General features: G+C 41.6%; 1 protein-coding gene across 6 annotated transcripts in view; it reads right to left on the bottom strand.

The window, feature by feature from the left end:
- The window catches only part of ST3GAL3 (ST3 beta-galactoside alpha-2,3-sialyltransferase 3), a 389,817-nt gene that overhangs the window by 111,857 nt on the left and 254,486 nt on the right, over window positions 1–23,474 (bottom strand). For all 6 annotated transcript variants that reach the window (XR_003942436.1, XM_030205792.1, XM_030205795.1 and 3 more), the window contains one exon: window positions 257–403. Coding sequence is in view for 5 of the 6 variants with exons in the window: in XM_030205792.1 (XP_030061652.1) it covers window positions 257–403 (147 nt within the window). In the remaining variant the exon portion in view is untranslated. The remainder of the gene's footprint in view (window positions 1–256; window positions 404–23,474) is intronic.

The raw sequence follows: 23,474 nt of genomic DNA on the forward strand, positions 1-23,474 counted from the left end.
CTACACTATGCAGCAGGATAGAGGCAGTTAAAAAATATGAAACCTTAGAGCTTGATGGTAAATTCACACAGCATGAGCAGAAATGAACCCTTTCACTAGAGCCTGCTCTACACTGAATTGCCTACTAACTGCCATTGTCCTACTTAACTCTCAACCAGCAATAACTTTCTGCCCACTAGCCATGTGTGAGAAAATAAAACCAGACTTTGTCCAGACAAGCTGAGTGTGATGCAGTTCCAGTCGGTGAGCTGCTTACCCCTCTGCCCATCAGGCCATTATTGAAAGGAAGTCCGATGAAAGTGAACGCAGCTTCCTGAATGAAGTATGGATTCAGAATGCGGATCTCATGAGGCTCCCGTGGGACGTGTGTAGCCACTGATTTCCAGAACCCATCAGATGCACTCTGACAGAAAAAACACACACACAAACTAGTCAATCACAAGTGATTTGTAGTTATTAGCGACTTGCTGATGAAAAATAAGAAAAACTGTACTAGAATTATAACTTCGAGACAAGGATAGAAAAGTCATGGTTAGCTATTCTCTGAATACAGCAGTTCACCTATCACAAGTGGGTCACATGATTGTGTGTGGTGCTGAATGGAATGAATTTAACACTCTTCTCTGATAAAGATTAAAATTTGCTCATGTGTAGGACCTTCTTGTGCTATTGTAGCTCTGACCGAAACAAGAGGACTCTGAAGGTGAAGTGGATGGTGAACTGCTGTCTTTAGAGAACTTTCTCAGGCAGGCAACTCCACTTTCTTTGAAGACAAGCAGATGCACCAGAATCATAAAAACATCAGAAGTACCATTCTAGGTCAAACTAATGGTCCACCAAGCCCAGCATCCTGACCAATTTGGGTCACTTGGACATATCTGGAAGATCCTAATGAGGCAATCCCTTCCCTGTTGCAGAAATAAATTATTTCAAATTTTCAGCATCAACTGCTACATAAATATAAAAAAAAATTCTTTAAATTGTCTGCATGCAAATGCCAGAAGTCTAAAAATAAGATAGGAGAGTTAGACAAAACAGGCATGACACCAATGACACACTGTCATACCAGGGTATAAATTACATCAAAAAGACAGGGTGATGTCATTAGAAAAGCATTACAGGCTCAGAGGATCCAAGATGGCACCTGCATGGTAGAATGCATCAGCATAGCTTCTACCTGACTCTTCTTAATTTTGCCTAAAATGGTGAAACGCAAGGGGAAGTGCTGCTTCAACTGTGAATCCCATGGACCCTTATTTTCATTGTTCTGGTGGGCATAGTGGAAGTCCACAGCTTTGGCAGTTGAGACCGATGGGCATAGGAGGAGGCTTAGAGCAACTCTTTTGCTGGGAAATGACTCTTAGGCAATTGATACCCGCCATTACAGTCTTGTGCAACTAGTTCCCATGCTCAATTTGTTCGGCGAGCATCCCTGGAAGGAGTCGCTGTTGCTGAGGAGCAGGGTGAAGGAGACTTATGTCAGCTGCCCCAGAGAGCATTGCTGGAAGGACTTTCAAGACTGTGACTAGATTGCAACCCTTGGTGGGAGAATTAGCAGTGGCTGAGAATCTTGGAGCCGAAAACTCAGCAGTCGCAGCGGTATTAAGTACAGAGGATAAAAAGCTAGCTGAAATTTTGCCTTCTACTCTACTAGAAAAGCCATCTGATATAACTCTAGATGCTACATGGTTGTCTAAATTGGATCTTGCAAAATCCTTGTTGCCAGTTGTTCAGAAACTTACACCACAAGTTCAGAGTTTAGAGAATAAGGTTGCTCAATATGATGTTGCTCTAGAGCAGTTAAAGACTTCAGTTGAAAAACATCAAGAAGTGGCACACTTTCTCAGATGCAGTCTTTGCAAGCAAATATGGTTTCTGATATAAAGGCAATTAAGTTAAAGATGGATTCAATGTAAAACTTTAGAAGTGTGAATTTAAGATTGGTGAATTTTCCATTTGAGCAAAACGTATGGCCAAAAGAAATGTTTAAAAGATATTGTGTGCAGATACCGAAACTTGTTCCTGAAGCTATACTATCTGTTGTTAAAGTTATCTGCCTTCTACAAAAAGGCAAAAATACAGCCAAATTAGAGGATTTAACAGCTGACTCTTTGGAAACTGCTGGTGCAGCAGCTACAGACTCTGGAATACTGTCTTTGTGTGGAACATTAGTGGTGACTTTTACTGATATGGCCAACAGGGATCTGATGTTGAAACAGTATTTCAAAAGTAAGGAGAAGGAGTTTTTAAGAGCAAATGTAATGCTATTTCCTGATGTTTCATGAGAAATACAGAAAATGAGACAGTTCTTATTGCTTTGGCCTGGAGTCTTACAATTAGGGGCCTCAAAATTTCCCTGTAAGTGTGATGTCCAACATCACTCCAATAAGTATATATTTTGGGATCCTGTTCACCTGTCTGTGCTTTTGGCTTCCATGACAAACTCTGTGCTAGCCCAAGGGGAGGGGGCTGTTAGTAGGATTTAATTAGTTGATTATGGCTATGTCATTGTCCTTAAACATGCAGAGATTTGCCTTTCCTTTCCTTTTTTATTTCCTTAATATTCCTCCAATTGAGTTGGATCTCCTATTATTGTGGACTTGAGCTGAATTATTTTCTTTTTTTTTATATAGTGGATGATTATTGTCATATTTTCTTATTTCCTTTGAACCAGCTTTGTTGTACAAGATTAATTCTTGCGGATAACAGATTAGCGTGTTTATTGGGACTCATTCCCCAAGCCGCTGGAGGAGGGCATTCCAAAGTGGGTTGCTCATCTATTAATTATGGCTGCTAAAATGGGCATTGCTAGGTGCTGGAAGGATACTTAGGGCCCGACTTTGGGGGTGTGGAACTCAGCTATTATGGTGCTTCGCGTTTTTGATAAAATAACTCTTGACCTTATGATGATCCAGAGGGTTGGTGTAAGTTTAGTACTATTTTATGCTTTATTTATGTTGATGTTTGGATTGATATCTGATATGTATTTATGTCAATGCTCAATAAAGACCTTTATAAAATTTAAAAAAAATAACTCTTGACCTGAAGAGAAAGAGGCAGGATTATGAACAGAAGTGAGGTATGGTAGCTACATGAACATCCTGAGCAGTCAGGCCCTTATTAGGCAGCCCTCCGCCAAAAGGGCCAGTTCTTTTGAACATTTTGTAAGTGATATTGCTGAAGGGCTGTCTGGTAACATTTACTTCTTTGCGGACGATACCAAAATCTGCAATAGGATAGACACCCCTGAAGTTGTGGATAACATAAGGAAGGACTTAGCGAAGCTAGAGAATAGCCTTGAATGTGGCAGCTTAGATTTAATGCTAAAATGCACAATCATGCATTTGGGCTGCAAAAACCCGAGGGAACAGTATAGTTTAGAGGGTGAACAATTTTTGTGAATGTAAGAAGAGTGGGACTTGGGTGTGATTGTATGTGATTATCTTAAGGTGGCCAAAACAGGTAGAAAAGCGAAAGCTAGAAGGATTCTTGGATGCATAGGGAGAGGAATGGCTAGTAGGAAAAAAGAGGTGATGATGTGCCTAAATAAAACTCTGGTGAGACCTTATTTAGAATATTGTGTACAAATCTGGAGACCACACATTCAAAAAGATATAAACAGGATGAAGTCGGTCCAGAGGGTGGCTATTAAAATGGCCAGTAGTCTTCATCATAAAGCATATTGGGACAGACAGACTTAAAGATCACAATACTGTACGTATTCTTTTCAAGAAAAGCAGGAGAGGGGAGATATGATAAAGACATTTAAATACCTATGTGGCATAAACACGCAGGAGGTGAGCCTCTTTGAATTGAAAGGAAGCTCTGGACCAAGAAGGGCATACGATGAAGATGAAAGGGGATAGACTCAGAAGTAACTTAAGGAAATACTTCACGGAAAGGGTAGTGAATTTGTGGAACTGCCTCACAGTGGAAGTGGTGGAGATGAAAACAGTATCTGAATTCAAAAGAGCTTGGGACAAGCACATAGGATCTTTAAGGAAATGCTAGAAAGAGAGAATGGCATGGATGGATAGACTGGATAAGCCATATTTTATTTATTTATTACATTTGTATCCCACATTTCCCCACATAGCAGTAGGCTCAATGTGGCTTACAGGTTCCGGAGAGGAGAGTACCAACTCCAGGAATATATACAGAGTGGAAAATAGAGTAACAGTAGGTGAAAGGAAGCTGAAAATGCTCCGGAAAAGAGAATACAACTCTGGGATGAATATATAGAGGGGTATAATCAAAAGGGACGTCCAAATTTTTCTGAGGACGTACTTGCAGGATGTCCCGATGAAGGCGTGGGGAAACTCGTATTATCAAAACAAGATGGACGTTCATCTTTCGTTTCGATAATACGGTTGGGGACGCCCAAATCTGGAAATTTAGGTTGACCTTAGAGATGGTCGTCCTTACACTTGGTTGTTTCTGATTTTCGGCGATAATGGAAACTGAGGACACCCATCTCAGAAACGACCAAATCCAAGCCCATTGGTCGTAGGAGGAGCCAGCATTTGTAGTGCACTGGTCCCCCTGACATGCCAGGACACCAACTGGGCACCCTTTAGTGGACTTCACAAATTGCTCCCAGGTGCATAGCTCCCTTACCTTGTGTGCTGAGCCCCCCAACCCCCCCCCCCCCAAAACCCACTACCCACAACTGTACACCACTACCATAGCCCTTATGGGTGAAGGGGGGCACCTAGATATGGGTACAGTGGGTTTGTGGTGGGTTTTGGAGGGCTCACATTTACCACCACAAGTATAACAGGTAGGTGGGGGGGATGGGTCTGGGTCCGCCTGCCTAAAGTGCACTGCACCCACTAAAACTGCTCCAGGGACCTGCATACTACTGCATGACATTTGAGGCTGGCATAGAGGCTGGCACATAATATTTTTAAAGATGTTTTTTGAGGGTGGGAGGGGGTTAGTGACCACTGGGAGAGTAAGGGGAGGTCATCCCCGATTCCCTTTGGTGGTCATTTGGTCAGTTCGGGCACCTTTTCGTGGCTTGGTCGTAACAAAAAACGAACCAAGTAAAGTCGTCCAAGTGCTCATCAGGGACGCCCTTCTTTTTTCGATTATGGGTTGAGTATGCCCATGTGTTAGGCACACCCAAGTCCCGCCTTCACTATGCCTCCGACACACCTCCGGGGAACTTTGGTCATCCCCGTGACGGAAAGCAGTTGGGGACGCCCAAAATTGGCTTTCGATTATGCCGATTTGGGCGACCCTGGGAGAAGGATGCCCACCTTCCAATTTGTGTCAAAAGATGGGTGTCCTTCTCTTTCGAAAATAAGCCTGATAGTAGCATATAGAGAGAAGTAATACCAATGAGGCTGATAAGTCTCCGGGGATGGGACTACAGCTTATAGTGAGCAATACAGAGTAGGATAAGGATAAAAGTACACTTAATTATAACTGGGGTGGTAAAATTCATATAGTTTGAAGTAATATGATTATGTGGAAGGGGTATTGTTCATTTCTTAGTTCGATAGATGTGATGCATTGTTCATGAATTAGTCTGCTGGGTAGGCTTTCCGGAAGAGGTGAGTCTTGAGGTCTTTTCGAAATTTTAGATGGGTGTTCACAGTTCTAATGTTTCTAGGTAATGCGTTCCAGAGCTGGGTGCAAATGTAGGAAAAGCTGGATGCATATGTTGATTTGTATTTTAGTCCTTCACAGTTTGGGTAATGCAGGTTTAGAAACGTTCTTGATGATTCGATGATGTTTCTAGTTGGTAAGTCAATAAGTTTGGTCATGTAGGTTGGGGCCAGGCCATGGATTATTTCATGGACCAGAGTGCAAATCTTGAAGGCTATCCGTTCCTTGATTGGTAGCCAGTGTAGTAGTTAGCGTAGGGGTTTAGCACTTTTGAATCTTGTCTTTCCGAAAATGAGTCTAGCTGCCGTGTTCTGCGCGGTCTGGAGTTTCCTTAAGATCTGTTCTTTGCATCCCATATATACGGCGTTACAGTAGTCAACATGTGATAGTACCATTGTTTGAATTATGTTACGGAAAGTTTCCCTTGGGAAGAATTGCTTGATCCGTTTGAGTTTCCACATTGCATGGAATATTTTCTTCATGGTGGCAGAGGCTTGGCTCTCCAGGGTTAGGTTGGTGTCAATAGTAATTCCAAGAATCTTCAGTTTGTCCGATATTGGGAGAGTATGTTCCGGGGTTTTTATGGATGAAGGGAGGTTTGTTTTGTGGTGAGAATAAGGCAGTGAGTTTTTTCCTTGTTGAGTTTGAATGCCAATGCCCAGGCATCCATTAAGCTTAAACTAGTCTTTATTGCAAGTGATTTCTGCTGGATTAGAGTTGAACGGTTTATAAATGGTGACACGGGAAAAGGGTCACGAATTCAACATTCAACGTAGTTACTCTGGAGCAACAACCACATCATCATTAGCGCAAGAGAAAACCAGCCCTAAGATAAGTGCATTCATCATTACATTAATAAAATGGGACAGTGTGCTGAATATAAATACACAAAAATAAGATAAAGAGGTTTAAGCAAATAAGGAGGAGAGGAGAACCATGGTGCAATGATGTGGGCTATAACATATTACTAAGAGATACGTGACCGGAGTAATATGTAACACCTGAGCACTGTTTTAAAATAATCAAATTAGACACAGTAGAAGATTCACAGCAAGATAAAAACTAAATAACAAAATAGGCAGAGCGGTTTCCTTGTATTAAGTAATTAAATTTTAACTGCCAGACCCTCGACCATTCTTCTAAGGTTTGGAGATCCCTTCTCATCGTTTCTATTCCCTCCAGAGTATCCACTCTATTGGCTATTTTTGTGTCATCTGCAAAAAGGCACACCTTTTTGCAATACATTTTATTTTATCCCTCTTCAACTGTGTTTTTAGACAATAATTTCTTGGACAATACAATGCTTGTCATATCTGCAAAACAGAATAAGATTGAGTCATCAAGATGCTGTTGATTATACAAACACTAATTATCCCATCTCTTCCCGAGATATTGGTGAAAATCGTCATGCCCATAAAGATATGCTGGGAAGCACCAAATATCAAGACTCCCTCCAGGCTGCACTCCCTTCACCTCCACCCACACTGGTGCATGATCGCAAACAGCCATGGCCCAATTATTGCTCTCTCAAGTTTATCTAATAGTGGATGTGTCACCAGAATGTAGTGAATGCATCAAATGCATTAACCACTTTCAAGGAAGACCTCTGTTACACTTTGGGCTTCTTGCATGTCCAAAGGAGTTTCTATCTATGAGGATGTCAGAAACCTGATTAAAGGCCCCTAGTAAAAATAAATGTTTATCCCAAAATCGCATGTCTAATTTAATAATAGATTAAAAAAAACCCTGATCATATACATTTGGAGCATATACATCGATTAACACAATTTCATGTTCTCTTATCTATAGGTGAACAACCAGATATTGCCCAGCTGCATCCTTTACAACTTAAGAACATAAGCCATACTGGGTAAAACCAATGGTCCATCTAGCCCAGTACCCTGCTTCTAACAGTGGCCAAATAGTAGGAAGATTCATGCTACTGATCCCAGAGACAAGCAGTTGCTTTCCCCATATCTATCTCAATAGCAGACTATGGACTTTTCCACCAGTAACTTCTTCAAACCTTTTTTTAAACCCAGATACATTGACTACTGATACCATATCCTCTGGAAACGAGTTCCACACAGCTTAACTATTCATTGAGTGAAAAAATTATTTTCCTCCTGTTCATTTTAAAAGTAGTACCTTGTAACTTCCTTGAGTGTCCCCTAGTCGTTGTACCTTTTGAAAGAGAAAATCAATTTATATTTACCCGTTCTACACCACTAACTATTTTGTAGACCTCTAGCTTATCCCCCATCTCTCACCTCCTCAGCCATCTCCTTTCCAAGCTGAAGAGTCCTAACCTCTTAAGACTTTGCTCATATCAGAGAAGTTCCATCCCTTTAATCATTTTGGTTGCCCTTCTTTGAACCTTTTCTAATTCTGAAATATCAGGTTTTAAGATACGATGACTAGAATTGCACACAATACTGAAGGTGGGGTCAAACCATGGAGTGATACAGAGACATTATAATTTTCTTTGCCTTATTTTCTATCACTATACTAATAATTCCTAGCATTCTGTTTGCTGTTTTGACCACTGCCACACAATGGACAGAAAATTTCAGCATATCGTCCACGATGACACCTAGATCTTTTTCTTGGGTACTGACTCCTAGGGTGGAACTAGAATCAAATAACTATGATTTGAATTATTCTTTCAAATGTGCTTCACTTTGCACTTGTCCACATTAAATCTCACCTGCTATTTGGATGCCCAGTCTTCCAAGTTCCTAAGGTCATAAGAATAGACATATCCTGTTTCCAATATGGTCAATCCAGGTCACAAGTACCTGGTAGAAACCCAAGTTTTCACAATCTGCATGCGTTTTAACAATTTTGAATAGTTTTGAGTCTGCAAATTTAATCACCTCACTTGTCATTGCCATTTCCAGATAATCAATAAACACGTTAAACAGCCCTGGTCCCAGTACAGATCACTCGACTATTCACCCTGTTCTACTGAGAGAATTCGCCATTTAACCCTACCCTTTGTTTTCTATCCATCAAACATTCCTAATCCACAACAGAACATTGACTCCTATTCCAAGAGTTTTTAATTTTTTCAGAAGTCTCTCATGAGGGACTTTGTCAAATGATTTCTGAAAATCTAGATTTATTTATTTATTTCTTGCATTTGTATCCCACATTTTCCCACCTATTTGCAGGCTCAATGTGGCTTACATAGTACCGTGATGGCGATCGCCAATTCCAGTAAGAGAAATACAGAGTGGTAATTGCATTAGAGTTCATGGGTGACAGAGTACACTACCATCAGCCGGCTCACCATACCCACATGTTATTCACACATTCAAAGAAATGAAGCAAACTAGTGAGGCAAGACTTCCCTTGGCAGAATCCATGTTGACTCTGTCACATTAAATCTCACCTGTAATTTGGATGTCCGGTCTTTCAAGTTCCTAAGGTCTGCAGCCCCTCCTTACCTCTCTACCCTCATCTCCCCTTACATTCCTACCCATAACCCTCCACTCTCAAGACAAATCCCTCCTCTCAGTACCCTTCTCCACCACCGCCAACTCTAGGCTCTGCCCTTTCTGCCTCGCCTCACCCCATGCTTGGAATAAACTCCCTGAGCCCATACGCCAGGCCCCCTCCCTGCCCATCTTCAAATCCTTGCTCAAAGTCCACCTCTTCAATGTTGCCTTCGGCACCTAACCACTACACCTCTATTCAGGAAATCTTGACTGCCCCAACTTGACATTTCGTCCTTTAGATTGTAAGCTCCTTCGAGCAGGGACTGTCCTTCTTTGTTAAACTGTACAGCGCTGCGTAACCCTAGAAGCGCTCTAGAAATGTTAAGTAGTAGTAGTAGATCATAAGAATAGACATACTGGGTCAGACCAATGGTCTGTCTAGGCCTTTGTCTTGCTTCCAACAGTGGCCAATACAGGTCACAAGTGCCTGGCAGAAACCCTAATAGTAGCAACACTCCATGCTACCAGTCCCACGGCAAGTAGTGGCTTCCACCATGTCCATCTCAATAACAGACTATGGACTTTTCCTCCAGGAACTTGTCCAAACCTTTTTTAAACCAATATACACTAACTGCTGTTAGCACGTCCTGTGGCAACAAGTTCCAGAGCTTAACTATTCGTTGAGTGAAAAAGTATTTTCTCCTATTTGTTTTAAAAGTATTTCCATGTAATTTCCTTGAGTGTTCCCTGGTCATTGTACTTTTTGAAAGAGTAAAAAATTGATTCACTTTTACTTGTTCTACACCACTCAGGAGTTTATAGACCTCAATAATATCATCCCTCAGCCGTCTGTTTTCAAAGCTGAAGAGCCCTAACCTCTTTAGCTTTTCCTTTTATCATTTTGGTCACTCACTCTTTGAACCTTTTCTAATTCTGCTATATCTTTTTTGAGATACGGTGACAAGAATTGAACACAATACTCAAGGTAAGTTTGCACCATGAAGTGATACAGAATTATTATAATATTCCTTGTCTTATTTTGCATCCATTTCCTAATAATTCCTTGCTTTTTTGGCTGCCGTTGCACACTAGGCAAAAGACTTCAGTGTACTTTCTACAATGACACCTAGATCTTTTTCTTGAGTGCTGACTCCTGAGGTGGACCCTAGCATCAGGTAACTATGATTCCGATTATTCTTCCCAAGGTGCATCACTTTGCATTTGTCCACATTAAATTTCATGTGCTATTTGGATGCCCAGTCTTCCAGTTTCCTAAGGTCTTCCTGCAATTTTTCACAAACCACATGTGTTTTGACAACTTTGAATCATTTTGTGGCATCTGCAAATTTTATAACCTCACTTGTCGAACCAATTTCCAGATCATTTATAAATATGTTATAAATTAAGAACTTTCTTTTCATAGCTGTGAATTTGGCCAAATAATCCTTAAACATTTGCACAGGCTTGTTGTCATATAATAAGGAGCTCTGTACTTTACAACGATGTAACAGCTTGGCTTTGTGCGCAATTTTCAGAATTTTACAATAACGACTCACGGATAAATAACATCATCACACTTTTGGCTCAAGCATATTGCTCTCTCAGTCTTTACTAGGCCCACAGAGTCAACCAGTGGCTAAACCTGTGATAGCTAATTCTCTAACAAGTCAGCCACAATTTATGGTCACTTACTGTTTCTGGTACCCTCAAAGAAAGGAAGAATATATTTATGGAATCGATTCTCAAGATCCTCTAATTTATGCTCATGCTGTTGTAGTGAGGCCTTAACCACCAGAGCCATTTTGTGCACCTCTTCCTCCTCCAGCATAATGTGACATTCAGTTTTTCCAATATAGCTAGAATATTCTGTTAAGAATCTGCTGCATCTTGGTCGCTGTTAGGTAAGTCTATCAAATTTATCATCAAGTGCTTTTCCAAAATACTGAGTGACTTCTGCTACTGAAAACTCTCCAGGGTGAGCTATTTTTTAATTATCAAACTGCTTTGTAACTGCATTCCATTGTAGAGTGCATGTGATTTCTAGCTAATTAATTAGGCTCAATTGTATAGTCTGTGTGCCATTAAGGGCTTGTCTGTAGATCCTGGTTCAAGATTTACCAGGAGAACACCATAACTTGGATTTGTGCATGCAGAGGGCTGGCAGAGAATTTTCAAAATGTTTGGTTTGATTTCAGCTTGTAATTACTTTTTTTTACCTGTACTTCCTTCTCTTAATATCTCTCTTATCTGCTCGATTTATCTCTATCTATCCATTTAAAAAAAAAAAAACAAGATTAAAAAAATATATATTTTCACTTTCAGGGGTGCTAGCCTCTAAGTTACTATTGTATATTCCTTCCTATGCTAGGCCTGTTACAAAAGCCTTTACATTGCTCTGTTTGGTTCTCACAAGTTAGCCTAATAAATTAGCATCTTTGTAACATATAGTGCTTTCTCAGGAACGGAGGAATGACATTTCAAGGATGCACATTTGGCTGGAGCTGAGACCATGCCTTTCATATAAGGTGGATATAACCTTGGGAGGTGGTGAGAGACTGAGGATACAGTGAGCCTAAAATGTCCACAATGTTTAAGTGTTGGGGAGAGAGGACTCAAGGGGATTGTAATATGTATTAGCTGCTCTGTGACTAACTACACGCTGTACTGATAACTAATTAGCCAATGGCCACCGAGTGTGTATGTGCACACACATCAGGAGAGACTGATATAATACAGGAACATCCATATATGGCACAGGCTACTTTATGATTTTAGTTTAGGAGAAACACATGATTTGGGAGAAAACGAAACTTACAAATGGTATATATGCGATGGCTAAGAAAGGTGTTAGTGAGCAGACTTTGTTATTCAGTGTTTACGTCTGGCTTTGCTGTGTGACAACTTGCTCCACAGAGAACAATTATTTTATATTTGGCTTAGTGATATACCAATAAAGATTTTTACTGTTTGCACGTACAACTAAGTCTAATTGTCTCTCTTATTTTTTCAGCCCAAAGGGCTGAAGTGTTTCCCCTCCCTAGGGACAGGGATTACACACTGTATCTCTGGCTTCAACCTGACAAATGACCTGGCCAGCAATAACAAGTTTAGAACACAGAGAACATTCCAGAAGGTTGGGGAGGGACTGAGGGCTTTGGTTCGCACTGTGACTTTTTCTGAAGTTATTTCTACATGTGGGAAGGGAGAAGAGAGACTACCTAAAACAGAGACATTCAATAGGTGGCTCAAAGCTTGGTGTAAGGAAGAAGAATTCAGATACATAGAAGGATGGTGCAGTATATGGCAAAATCATGGGCTGTACTGTAATGATGGGCTCCATCTTTTGGTGACAGAAAAAAAAGGATCCTTGGGGAGAAATTCAAGCACTATGTTTCTAGACATTTAAACTAGAGGGTGGGGGTGACAAAAGGAAACAAAGGAATTCAGAAAATCACCCCCACAAAAAACCTGATGTCAGAGGGAAAGGTCATGTAAAGAAAAGCATCCTAACTCAATTAGCACATGGAAAGCAATGAACACACAAGCTCATAGTCTAAGTAGGAAAGTTCAAGATCTGCAAGCACTGATGTTGAGGAAAACTTGGAAATTGTTGCTATTACAGAGAAATGGTTCAATGATTCCCATAAATGGGATGCGACCATACTGGGCTATAGTCTTTTTAGAAGGGATAGGGAAGGCCGAAGAGGTGGAGTGGAGTTGCATGTGAAAAACAGTATCAGAGCGGGTGAAATGCAGGGTACCTGGGGAAAGGAAGAAGTTATATGGATCATCCTGGAAAGAGAAGATGGAATCTGTATCCACAAGGGTGTTATCTACAGACCTCTGGGCAAGGACCTGATGGAAGATGTTCATAAGCTTGGCATGGAAGGGGAGGTGCTATTGTTGGGGGATTCCAACTTACCCGATGTGGATTGGAACATTCCGTTGGCAGAATCAGAAAGAAGTAGAGAGATTGTGGATGCCTGTCAAAGTGTACTAGATCCAACGTCGACCCACGAGGGAAGGGTCGACGTTGGATCTAGTGCTCACAAATGGAGGAAGTGTTTCCGATGTCTGTGTGGGTGCCCACCTAGGTAATAGTGATCATCACATGATATGGTTTGATGTAAGGGCAAAAGCAGAGTGCGGACGAACAAAACTCAAAGTTTCAGATATACTGATTTTGGTAAAATGGTGGAATGCTTGAAGAAAGAGAAGATGGCAGGGGTAGGAAATGGAGAAGTGAAAGTGCAGTGGTCCAAGCTGAAAATTGCTATAAAAATGGTAACCGATCTTTCCACAAGGAAAGTAAACAAAAACAAGAGAAACAGGAAACATTTATGGTTCACCAAACAAGTGGCTGAAAAAATAAGGGCAAAAGAGGTTTCATTCAAGAAATACAAAAGAACTTAACGAGAAGATCAAGGAAAACATTACTGGATTAAGCTCAAAGAAGTGAAGAGGGAAATTCCCAGAAGAAAAAATGGCTAAAGAGGTAAAGAGAGGTGATAAGACCTTTTTATAGATATATTGGGGAAGAAGAAAAAACAGGAATCGAATTGCAAGACTGAAAGATACTGAGAATAGCTATATGGAGAGCAGTGAGGATAAAGCGAATGTGCTAAACAAATAATTTTCTTCAGTGTTCATGGAAGAAAATCCTGGAGAAGAACCACAGTCAGTGGCAGAGGGTATATCTGGGAATGGAGTAGATATTGTATTGTTCACAGAAGAAAGCATTTATAAACAGCTTGAAAATTTGAAAGTGGACAAAGCTATGGGGCCAGATGGGATACATCCCAGGGTACTGAGGGAGCTCAAAGAAGTCCTGGCGGGACCTCTTAAGGATTTATTTAATAGATTTTTAGAGATGGGATAGGTAACAAGGAATTGGAGATGAGCTGATGCGGTCCCCTCTTCACAAAAGTGGACACAGGGAAGAAGTGGGAAACTACAGTCTGGTAAGCCTCATGTTGACCTAAACATGTATATACTGGCGGAAAGAAGAAACAGGGGTGATATGATACAGACATTCAGATATTTGAACAGTACTACTTTGCAAACAATCTTTTCCAGAGATAGGAAGGTGGTAGAACTAGAGGGCATGAATTGAAATTGAAAGGGGACAGACACAGGAATAATGCCAGGAAATATTTTTCTACTGAGAGGGTGGTAGTGCTTCCAGGACCAGGTTTGGGAACGACTGATGTAGATGCGTAAAGGAACCCATTATAGTTGAAAGGAATCCATTATTGTTGAAAATAGATAGAACAACTCGGGTTTCTGCCAGTTACTTGTGACCTCGCTTGGCCACTGTTGGAAACAGGATACTGGGCTAGATGAACCATTGGTCCGGCCCAGTATGGCTACTCTTATGTTTTTAGATACCTGGAATGCCCTCCACCAGGAGTTGGTAGAGATGAAAACGGTAACGAAATTCAAATTTGTCCATAAACTAGGGGAAATGTGTTTCTTCTTCATTCTACCCTGCTTTTAATGGAGCTCTGGTTTTTGTTGTCTGTTGGTTTGCTTGGTTTTTGCCATTTTGTTGTAAATAGCTGTGATCTTTTGTACTTTATGCGGTATAGCAAATTTAATACACTAAAAACTATAATAACTGATTTTTTTTCAGTACAGAAATGCTGAATTTGTGGGCGACAAGATTTGAGTCTTTCCAGACTTTATAAAAACTACTCAGAAGAGAAGAAAGATTTCCAACGTACAGGCAACGAGTTCAGTCTATAGGAGGTAAATTTCAATTAGTGCTACCTTTTGAGCCAGGTTAAACCAGATCTTTCGGCACAGACTCATGTCGTTTCTTAGGAGAGATCTGTGGAGTGAATGGATCATTGTGGACAATTTTCCCTTTTGTTTATTCTTAATTTCATTTTCTCCTTGCCTCTCTTCTTCCTCTTTATGGACTAAGAAGCATATATTACTGCTTCATCAGCAGAAGTTTCTTCTTTTTTTTAATATCTTTTTTTTTACTATGGTGTGATTTTCAAGTTATTATTTGTATAATTACTAAATGCAAATTATTATATATTATATACACTATATACAGGTACTTATTTTGTACCTGTGGCAATGTGGGTTAAGTGACTTACTGTAGCACAGATCAGCCTTGCTAATCCAGTTTAAATTTTGTGATTATATGAAACTCCTACATTCCACTCCTCTGCAGCATGATAGTCAATTGAGATCTGCATCCAGAAAAACTCCCAAATTATGTATCTCACTTCTAAGCTGTTATAAAACTCTTAATTTATTTTTTGAGCTACTACTAAAAAGATATGAACTAAATCTAAATAAATAAATAAATTAATATAGTGCCAATACCTTGGAACATTTTCTGTCTTTTATATCCTGACTGAAAACTAGTATAATACAATAGAAATGCCACACAGACATCTTGTATCTCAGCAGTATGTGTGTGTGTAAGTGTATCTGTGTGAGAGAGGGAGAGAGAGAGAGAGAGAAAAACACACCCACATGCACTTCAAAAGCCAGAACTTTTACAACTTCCTCCTAAACTTGCAATTCCTTGTACTGAAATACCTCTCTCAAGAAAGGTCCCTTTTATTTAATCTGCATGGGCTTGTGTTTCCTTCTATCTGGAATCTCTTGCTAAAGAAGGCTAGGTGAGAGAGGCGTGTCCCTGAGGCATGGCTGAGTTAGTCTGCATGCCAGCCCTGTTGAGCAATCCACCCTCAGCAGCCATGGCTTGTTTCTGGCATTTAAACATTTCAGGTGTGCAGGTGGGGACAGCTCCAACAATTCTGATGCTCTGTAAGTGAGGGAGGGAAAGAGCAAGGAAAGAACGGCTCAGGCTGGGGAGTGACTGCACAGCTTGTTACAGACTCATGTGTACAATAAACATTGCTTCTGAAAGCAGCTAAAATACCAGTTTCTCATGATGACTAATACCACAAGCATGTACAATTAATATCATGTTTCCATGCCCTATACAGAGTTTAAATATATTAAAATCTATTCACACACAACACGTAGACTTCTGGCGATAGAAAAGGTTGACAAAAAAAAAAAGTAGGAATGCTCCATATATACTGAGTCTTCATGTGGTTGATGCTGCTAATAAATAGAGTTACACCATTTCCTTGAGCCATTTTTCTTCTGGAAGGCCAATTGTCCATCCCTATTTTTTTTTTGCCTTCGTTGCACATGTAAGAAATGCTAAATAGTAGTAGTAGTAGTAGTAGTAGTAGTACGGTTGCTTTTTCCTTTTTTTGGTGCACTATATTGGAAAGGTTATACAGATTTGGGGAATTATAAATAAGAATGAACAGGCACCCCAGAAACCCTCACAATTTACTTTCAACTAACTACCCTTCTTTTACCTTTTATTAAACTTCACTTTTCCAGACATCAACTGGTAAAATTTGTTTTTAAAGTGTTTTTGATAAGCCTGGAGGAAAGGTCTACTGAACTGCATTTTCAGAAATGCTCCTCGTTCCATACACAGGACCAAAATGCAGGCAGAGCTACGAAGTCTCAATGCGTGGTTGAGACAATGGTGCAGGGAAGAGGGATTCAGATTTGTTAGGAACTAGGCAACATTCTGGGGAAGTGAGAGCCTTCCGAAAGGAAGGACTCCACCTTAACCAGGATGAAACAAGGCTGCTGGCACTAACATTTAAAAAAGAGATAAAGTAGCTTTTAAATTAAAATGGAAGGGGGGAGGAGAAGCTGTTAGTCACCCAGAAGCGCATGGATAGGAGTGTCCTTGAATGACACTATTGAAACAGGACATTTAGGAAATTCAATACAGAGGATTCAACAATGGTGAAAGAAAGCCAGGAGTATTTAAGAGGAGAGCAGAGTAAACGATGCAAATTATCCCTGCCAACTTCTAAACAGCTTGTAGATGCAAGGAAAAAACACAATTTGAAGAGTCTGTATACAAATGTTAGAAGCCTTAGGGAGTAGAAATCCACGGGAGACGTATGTGTTAGGCGGGGAGAGTCTGATAGGTACGGATGGGGAGAGGGATCTTGGGGTGATAGTATCTGAGGATTTGAAGGCGACGAAACAGTGTGACAAGGCGGTGGCCATAGCTAGAAGGTTGTTAGGCTGTATAGAGAGAGGTGTGACCAGCAGAAGAAAGGGGGTGTTGATGCCCCTGTATAAGTTATTGGTGAGGCCCCACCTCGAGTATTGTGTTCAGTTCTGGAGGCCTTATCTTGTTAAGGATGTAAAAAGAATTGAAGCGGTGCAAAGAAAAGCTACGAGAATGGTATGGGATTTGCGTTACAAGATGTATGAGGAGAGACTTGCGGACCTGAACATGTATACTCTGGAGGAAAGGAGAAACAGGGGTGATATGATACAGACGTTCAAATATTTGAAAGGTATTAATCTGCAAACTAACCTTTTCCGGAGATGCGAAGGCAGTAGAACGAGAGGACATGAAATGAGATTGAAGGGGGGCAGACTCAAGAAAAATGTCAGGAAGTATTTTTTCACGGAGAGAGTAGTAGATGCTTGGAATGCCCTCCCGCGGGAGGTGGTGGAAACGAAAACGGTAACGGAATTCAAACATGCGTGGGATAAACATAAAGGAATCCTGCTCAGAAGGAATGGATCCTAAAGAGCTTAGACGAGATTGGGTGGCAAAGCTGGTGGTGGGAGAGGGAGATGGTGCTGGGCAGACTTATACGGTCTGTGCCAGAGCCGGTGGTGGGAGGCGGGACTGGTGGTTGGGAGGCGGGGATAGTGCTGGGCAGACTTATACGGTCTGTGCCAGAACCAGTGGTGGGAGGCGGGGCTGGTGGTTGGGAGGCGGGGATACTGCTGGGCAGACTTATACGGTCTGTGCCCTGAAAAGGACAGGTACAAATCAAGGTAAGGTATACACAAAAAGTAGCACATGTGAGTTTATCTTGTTGGGCAGACTGGATGGACCGTGCAGGTCTTTTTCTGCCGTCATCTACTATGTTACTATCCAGCTTATTTTCGAAAGAGAAAAACGCCTATAGTGCGACCTAAATCGGGAGATAGACGTTTGTCTCGCAAAGGTGCCCAAATCGGTATAATTGAAAACCGATTTTGGGCGTTTCCAACTGCACTCCGTCGCGGAAACGAATAAAGTTGACGGGGGCGTGTCGGAGGCGGAACTGGGGCGTGGTTATCAGCTGAGGAGAGATGGGCGTCTTTAGCTGATAATCGAAAAAAAAGGCGTTTTTACTGCGATTTTGGGTCACTTTTTTTGGACCCTTTTTTTTCACGAACAAGTCCCAAAAAAGTGCTCCAAGTGCCCAGATGACCACTGGAGGGAATCGGGGATGACCTCCCCGGACTCCTCCAGTGGTCACTAACCCCCTCCCACCAAAAAAAACCCCCATTTTACAAACTTTTTTTCCAGCCTGTATGCCAGCCTCAAATGCCGTACCCACCTCCATGACAACAGAATGTGTTTGATCCTATCACATCCTTTCCCTGGGTCAGATGTGGCTCTCGGGTGCAGTACAGGGTCACATCAGCATTGCATTGTGGTGGGTGTAGGGTATTGGGCTCCGTGATTTCATTAGCTTCTGTTACAGTCTCATGATGTTGGTAGTTGGTAGGCTCTTCTCCCATGGTGCTTTTCCCCCTGCCTACTGGGTCAGAGTGTGCCCTGCTGTGTTTCCTGTTGTAGTCCTTGCGGTAGTGGCCATTTTTGTAAGCCAGTTTTAGTTCCCTTTCCTGTGTTAGCCACGTTACAGAACTTAGTTCTTCCCTTGAATGTGGCTGAAAGAGGGCATTGTACAGCATTCTGCCAGCTCTGACCTACTGCTCATCTCAGTACCAGGGAGACTCGTTGCCAGTGAGGCACAACCTCTGATCTGCAGTTAACTGTGAGTAAAGGTGGTTATTCCAATAAAGGACGTTTTCGGAGAGATTAGTCTTCAGGTGTCAAGTGGTGTGCCAATGTTATACAGCAGCAACAAGTCCTAGAGGCCTGCGTGTATGCAGGTCCCTGGAGCACTTTTAGTGGGTACCGCAGTGCACTTCAGCCAGGTGGCCCCAGGCCCATCCCCCCCCACCTGTAACACTTGTGCTGGTAAATGGGAGACCTCCAAAACCCACTGTACCCACATGTAGGTGCCCCCTTCACCCCTAAGAGCTATGGTAGTGTTGTACGTTTGTGGGTAGTGGGTTTTGGGGGAGGGAGGTTGGGAGCTCAGAACCCGTGGTAAGGGAGCTATGCATGTGGGAGCTTTTTCTGAAGTCCACCGCACTGACCTAGGGTGCCCAGTTGGTGTCCTGGCATATCAGGGGGGTGAGTGTACTACGAATCGTGGCCCCTCCCACAACCAAATGGCTCGGATTAGGACGTTTTTGAGCTGGGCGTTTTTAGTTTCCATTATTGCTAAAAAAAACAAATGCCCAGCTCAAAAATGACCATTTTTTCAAAAATTTGGTTCGGCCCGCCCCTTTCCGGACCCGTTCTCGGAGATAAACGCCCATGGAGATAGGCGTTTCCGTTCGATTATGCCCCTCCACGTAAGATGGGAGGGTTAGAGTATATAGCACTAAATGAAGAGGTAGATATAAAAGGTATCTCAGAGTCCTGGTGGAAGGAGGACAATCAATGGGACCTGTGGGGCCCTTTTACTAAGGTGTGCCAAAAAATGGGCTGCGCTAGTATAGAAGATAGAGCAGCTTTTAAACTAGAAACTGGGGGAAGGCCGACAGTCGATCAAAAGCACATGGTTTGGGATAAGGTATCTTTCAAAGATATCACTAAAAAAGGGAAGATAGGTATCCCGATAGTGAGGTTACAAAAGAGACCATAGTAGATCAGGTGTCCTTAAATAAAAATAAAAATCCGACAAAAGATTGCAAATTAGTATTGCCAAGTACTGAGCATGATGTAAATAGGAACTACAGCCTTGTAGCGCTATAGAAATGCTAAATAGTAGTAGTAGTAGTAACAAACATAGTTTGAAATGCCTATATGCGAATGCCAGAAGCATAAGAAATAAGATGGGAGAGTTAGAATATATTGCACTAAATGAAAAATTAGATATAATAGGCATCTCAGAGACCTTGTGGAAGGAGGATAACCAGTGGGACACTGTCATACCGGGATACAAATTATATCGTAGTGATAGGGTGGATCAAATTGGTGGAGGGGTAGCATTGTATGTTAAGGACAGCCTTGAATCAAATAGATTGAAAATTCTGCAGAAAAGAAAACACATCTTGGAATCCCTGTGGATTGAAATTCCATGTGTAAAGGGGAAAAGGATAGTGATAGGAGTGTACTACCGTCTGCCTGGCCAGGATGAACAGACGGATGCAGAAATGTTAAAGGAAATTAGGGATGCAAACAAACTGGGCAACACAATAATAATGACAATTTACGATATAATCAACTTTCGTTAATCTCTGAAGACCTATCTCTTTAACAAGGCATATCACAATGACTAATAATAGTAACTATAACACATCACCACTTTACCTTATACTCAGAATGTTTTCTTTCTATACCTGATTGATTACTTCTTTTATGCCATCCATGTTTTTGTATGTAAAATCAATTGTATCTTTTTTATTCTGGAATGGCGAATGCCATTACGGAACATTGTAAGCCACATTGAGCCTGCAAATAGGTGGGAAAATGTGGGATACAAATGCAACGCTAGGGAGGTAAAATTCCTTGATTAATCAAGGACTGCTTTATGGAGCAGCTGCTACAGGAGCTGACCAGAGAAGGAAAAATTCTAGACCTAGTCCTTAGTGGAGCACATGATCTGATGCAGGAGGTAATGGTGCTGGGGCCGCTTGATAACAGATTTGATATTACCTTTGAAGTAAGTATACACAGGAAATCCAATACGTTAGTGTTTAACTTTAAAAAAGGAGAAAATGAGAAGAACAGTGAAAAAAAAACTTAGCAGAGTGGCTGCGAGGGTCAAAAATTTACATCAGGTGTGGATGCTGTTCAAAAACACCATCCTGGAAGCCCAGGCCAAATATATTCCACGTATTAAAAAAGGAGGACGGAAGACCAAATGACAGCCGGTTAAGAAGTGAGGTGAAGAAAGCTATTAGAGCTAAAAGAAAATCCTTCAGAAAATGGAAGAAGGAATCGACTGTAAATAATAAGAAACAGCATAAGGAATGCCAAGTCAAATGCAAAGCACTGATAAGGAAGGCAAAGAGGGACTTTGAAAAAAAGATTGTGTTGCAGGCAAAAACACATAGTAAAAAATGTTTTAGGCACATTAAAAGCAGGAAGCTGGCAAAAGAATCGGTTGGACCGCTAGATGACCGAGGGGTAAAAGGGGTAATCAGGGACAACAAAGCCATAGCAGAGACATTAAATTAATTCTTTGCTTCGGTCTTCACCGTGGAACATTTGGGAGAGATACTGGTGCCAGAAATGGCATTCAAAGCTGACAAGTCGGAGAAACTGAATGAAATCTCTATAAACCTGGAGGATGTAATGGGGAAGTTCTACAAATTGAAGAGTAGCAAATCTTCTGGATCGGAGGAGTATTGATAGAACTGAAAAATGAACTGGCAGAACTATTGTTAGTAACATGTAATTTATCCGTAAAATCGAGTGTGGTACTGGAAGATTGGAGGGTGGCCAATGTAACACCGATTTTTAAAAAGAGGTTCCAGAGGAGATCTGGGAAATTATAGACCGGTGAGTGTGACATCTGTGCCGGGCAAAATGATAGAGACTACTATAAAGAACAAAATTACAGAGCATATTCAATAGAAATAAAACATGGAAAAGAAAATAAGATGATACCTTTTTTATTGGACATAACTTAATACATTTCTTGATTAGCTTTCGAAGGTTGCCCTTCTTCGTCAGATCGGAAATAAGCAAGTGTTGGTAGATGACAGTATATATAAGTGAAACATCATAGCATTTCAGTGACAGTCTAACAGGATGGAGGTGGATAGGTGAGAGACCAGGAGATATGCATGGGAACATCGAACATTTCAGTGACAGTCTAATAGGATGGGGGTGGATAGGTGAGAGGAGGGTGACAAACAGAGCAATACAACTTTATGGTTTATAATGGGCTAGAAAACCCAGATCTTTGTTAAGTCCTGTCTGGTGGGTGTCAAAATATTTAATCATTCTGACTTCAAAGGTCTTACGGTCCTGTACTGTTTTAAAGTTACCTTTCAGGATTCTTACTATGAAATCACTGGTACAGTGTTCTCCATGGCTGGCTACACAAATGAGCAGAGCCAACCATATTTTCGAAAAAGGTGGCCGGCCATCTTTTTTTCCGATAATACAGTTGGGGCCGGCCAAATCTCGACATAAATGTTGAGATCGCCAGGTTTGAGATAGCCGACATCGGTTTTTGCCGATAATGGAAACCAAGGCCGGCCATCTCAAAACCGGCCAAATCCAAGGGAGGGAGAGGCGGGGAACCCAGCTCACGAAAAGGTGGTGACGTCACTAATCAGCGATCGCATCAGTGGGGAACAAGCTACAGCGTGTTGTGTAACTTAGTACCCCTGAAGCAGGCGCTGTTTCGCGCCGAAACACGGCCCATGTTGGGTCATTAATAAAGAACTTTCATTGTCCCAGTCTTGAAGGCCCAGTGTTGCTTTTGTTTTGTGTCCTTCTCACAGAAACATTTTGGACGTCCTCAAGTGCCGTTACAGAGAAGGACGTCCTCAACTGCTGTTGCAGGGAAGGACGTCCTCAACTGCTGTTGCAGGGAAGGACGTCATCAACTGCTGTCACAGGGACGGAGGCATAGCAAAAGACATATAAAAAAAAAAAAAAAAAGACAAAAGTTTTTGAAGTTGTTTTTTTCGGGGTGGGAGGTGGTTAGTGACCACTGGAGAAGTCAGGGGAGGTCATCTGGTCAGTTCAGGCACCTGTTTGATGCTTGGTCATGAAAAAAAATGGACCAAGTAAAGTCGGCCAAATGCTCGTCAGGGCTGCCCTTCTTTTTTCTATTATCGACCGAGGGTGGCTATCTCTTAACCACCACCCGTCCTGCCTTCGCTACCCTGCCGACATGCCCCCTTAAACTTTTGCTGTCCCGACGGAAAGCAGTTGAAGCCGGCCAAAATTGGCTTTCAACTATGCCGATTTGGCCGGCATTGGGAGAAGGGCGGCCATCTCCCGATTTGTGTCGGAAGATGGCCGCCCTTCTCTTTCGAAAGTAAGCAGGAAAGTCACACAAAATAGCTGTCTTGTGCTGAATATTAGGAGTTAGCAGGCTAAGTGCTATTTAACAGGCCAAGAGCTGTTCCTGGTCAGTTAAATAGTGCTAAATATCGGCGAGCATGTGTCCTGCAGACTTTACTTACCTGCAGACAATTGCACCTGCTTTTAGTATGAGTATTTTTTCTCATCATGGAAAATATGATATCTAGATTTAAAGGTACAATCTAAGCACATCAGGGCAAATTTTATAAGATGGTGCCTAT

The sequence above is a fragment of the Microcaecilia unicolor genome, chromosome 6, assembly GCF_901765095.1.
Source record: "Microcaecilia unicolor chromosome 6, aMicUni1.1, whole genome shotgun sequence".
Classification (NCBI taxonomy): Eukaryota; Metazoa; Chordata; class Amphibia; order Gymnophiona; family Siphonopidae; genus Microcaecilia; species Microcaecilia unicolor.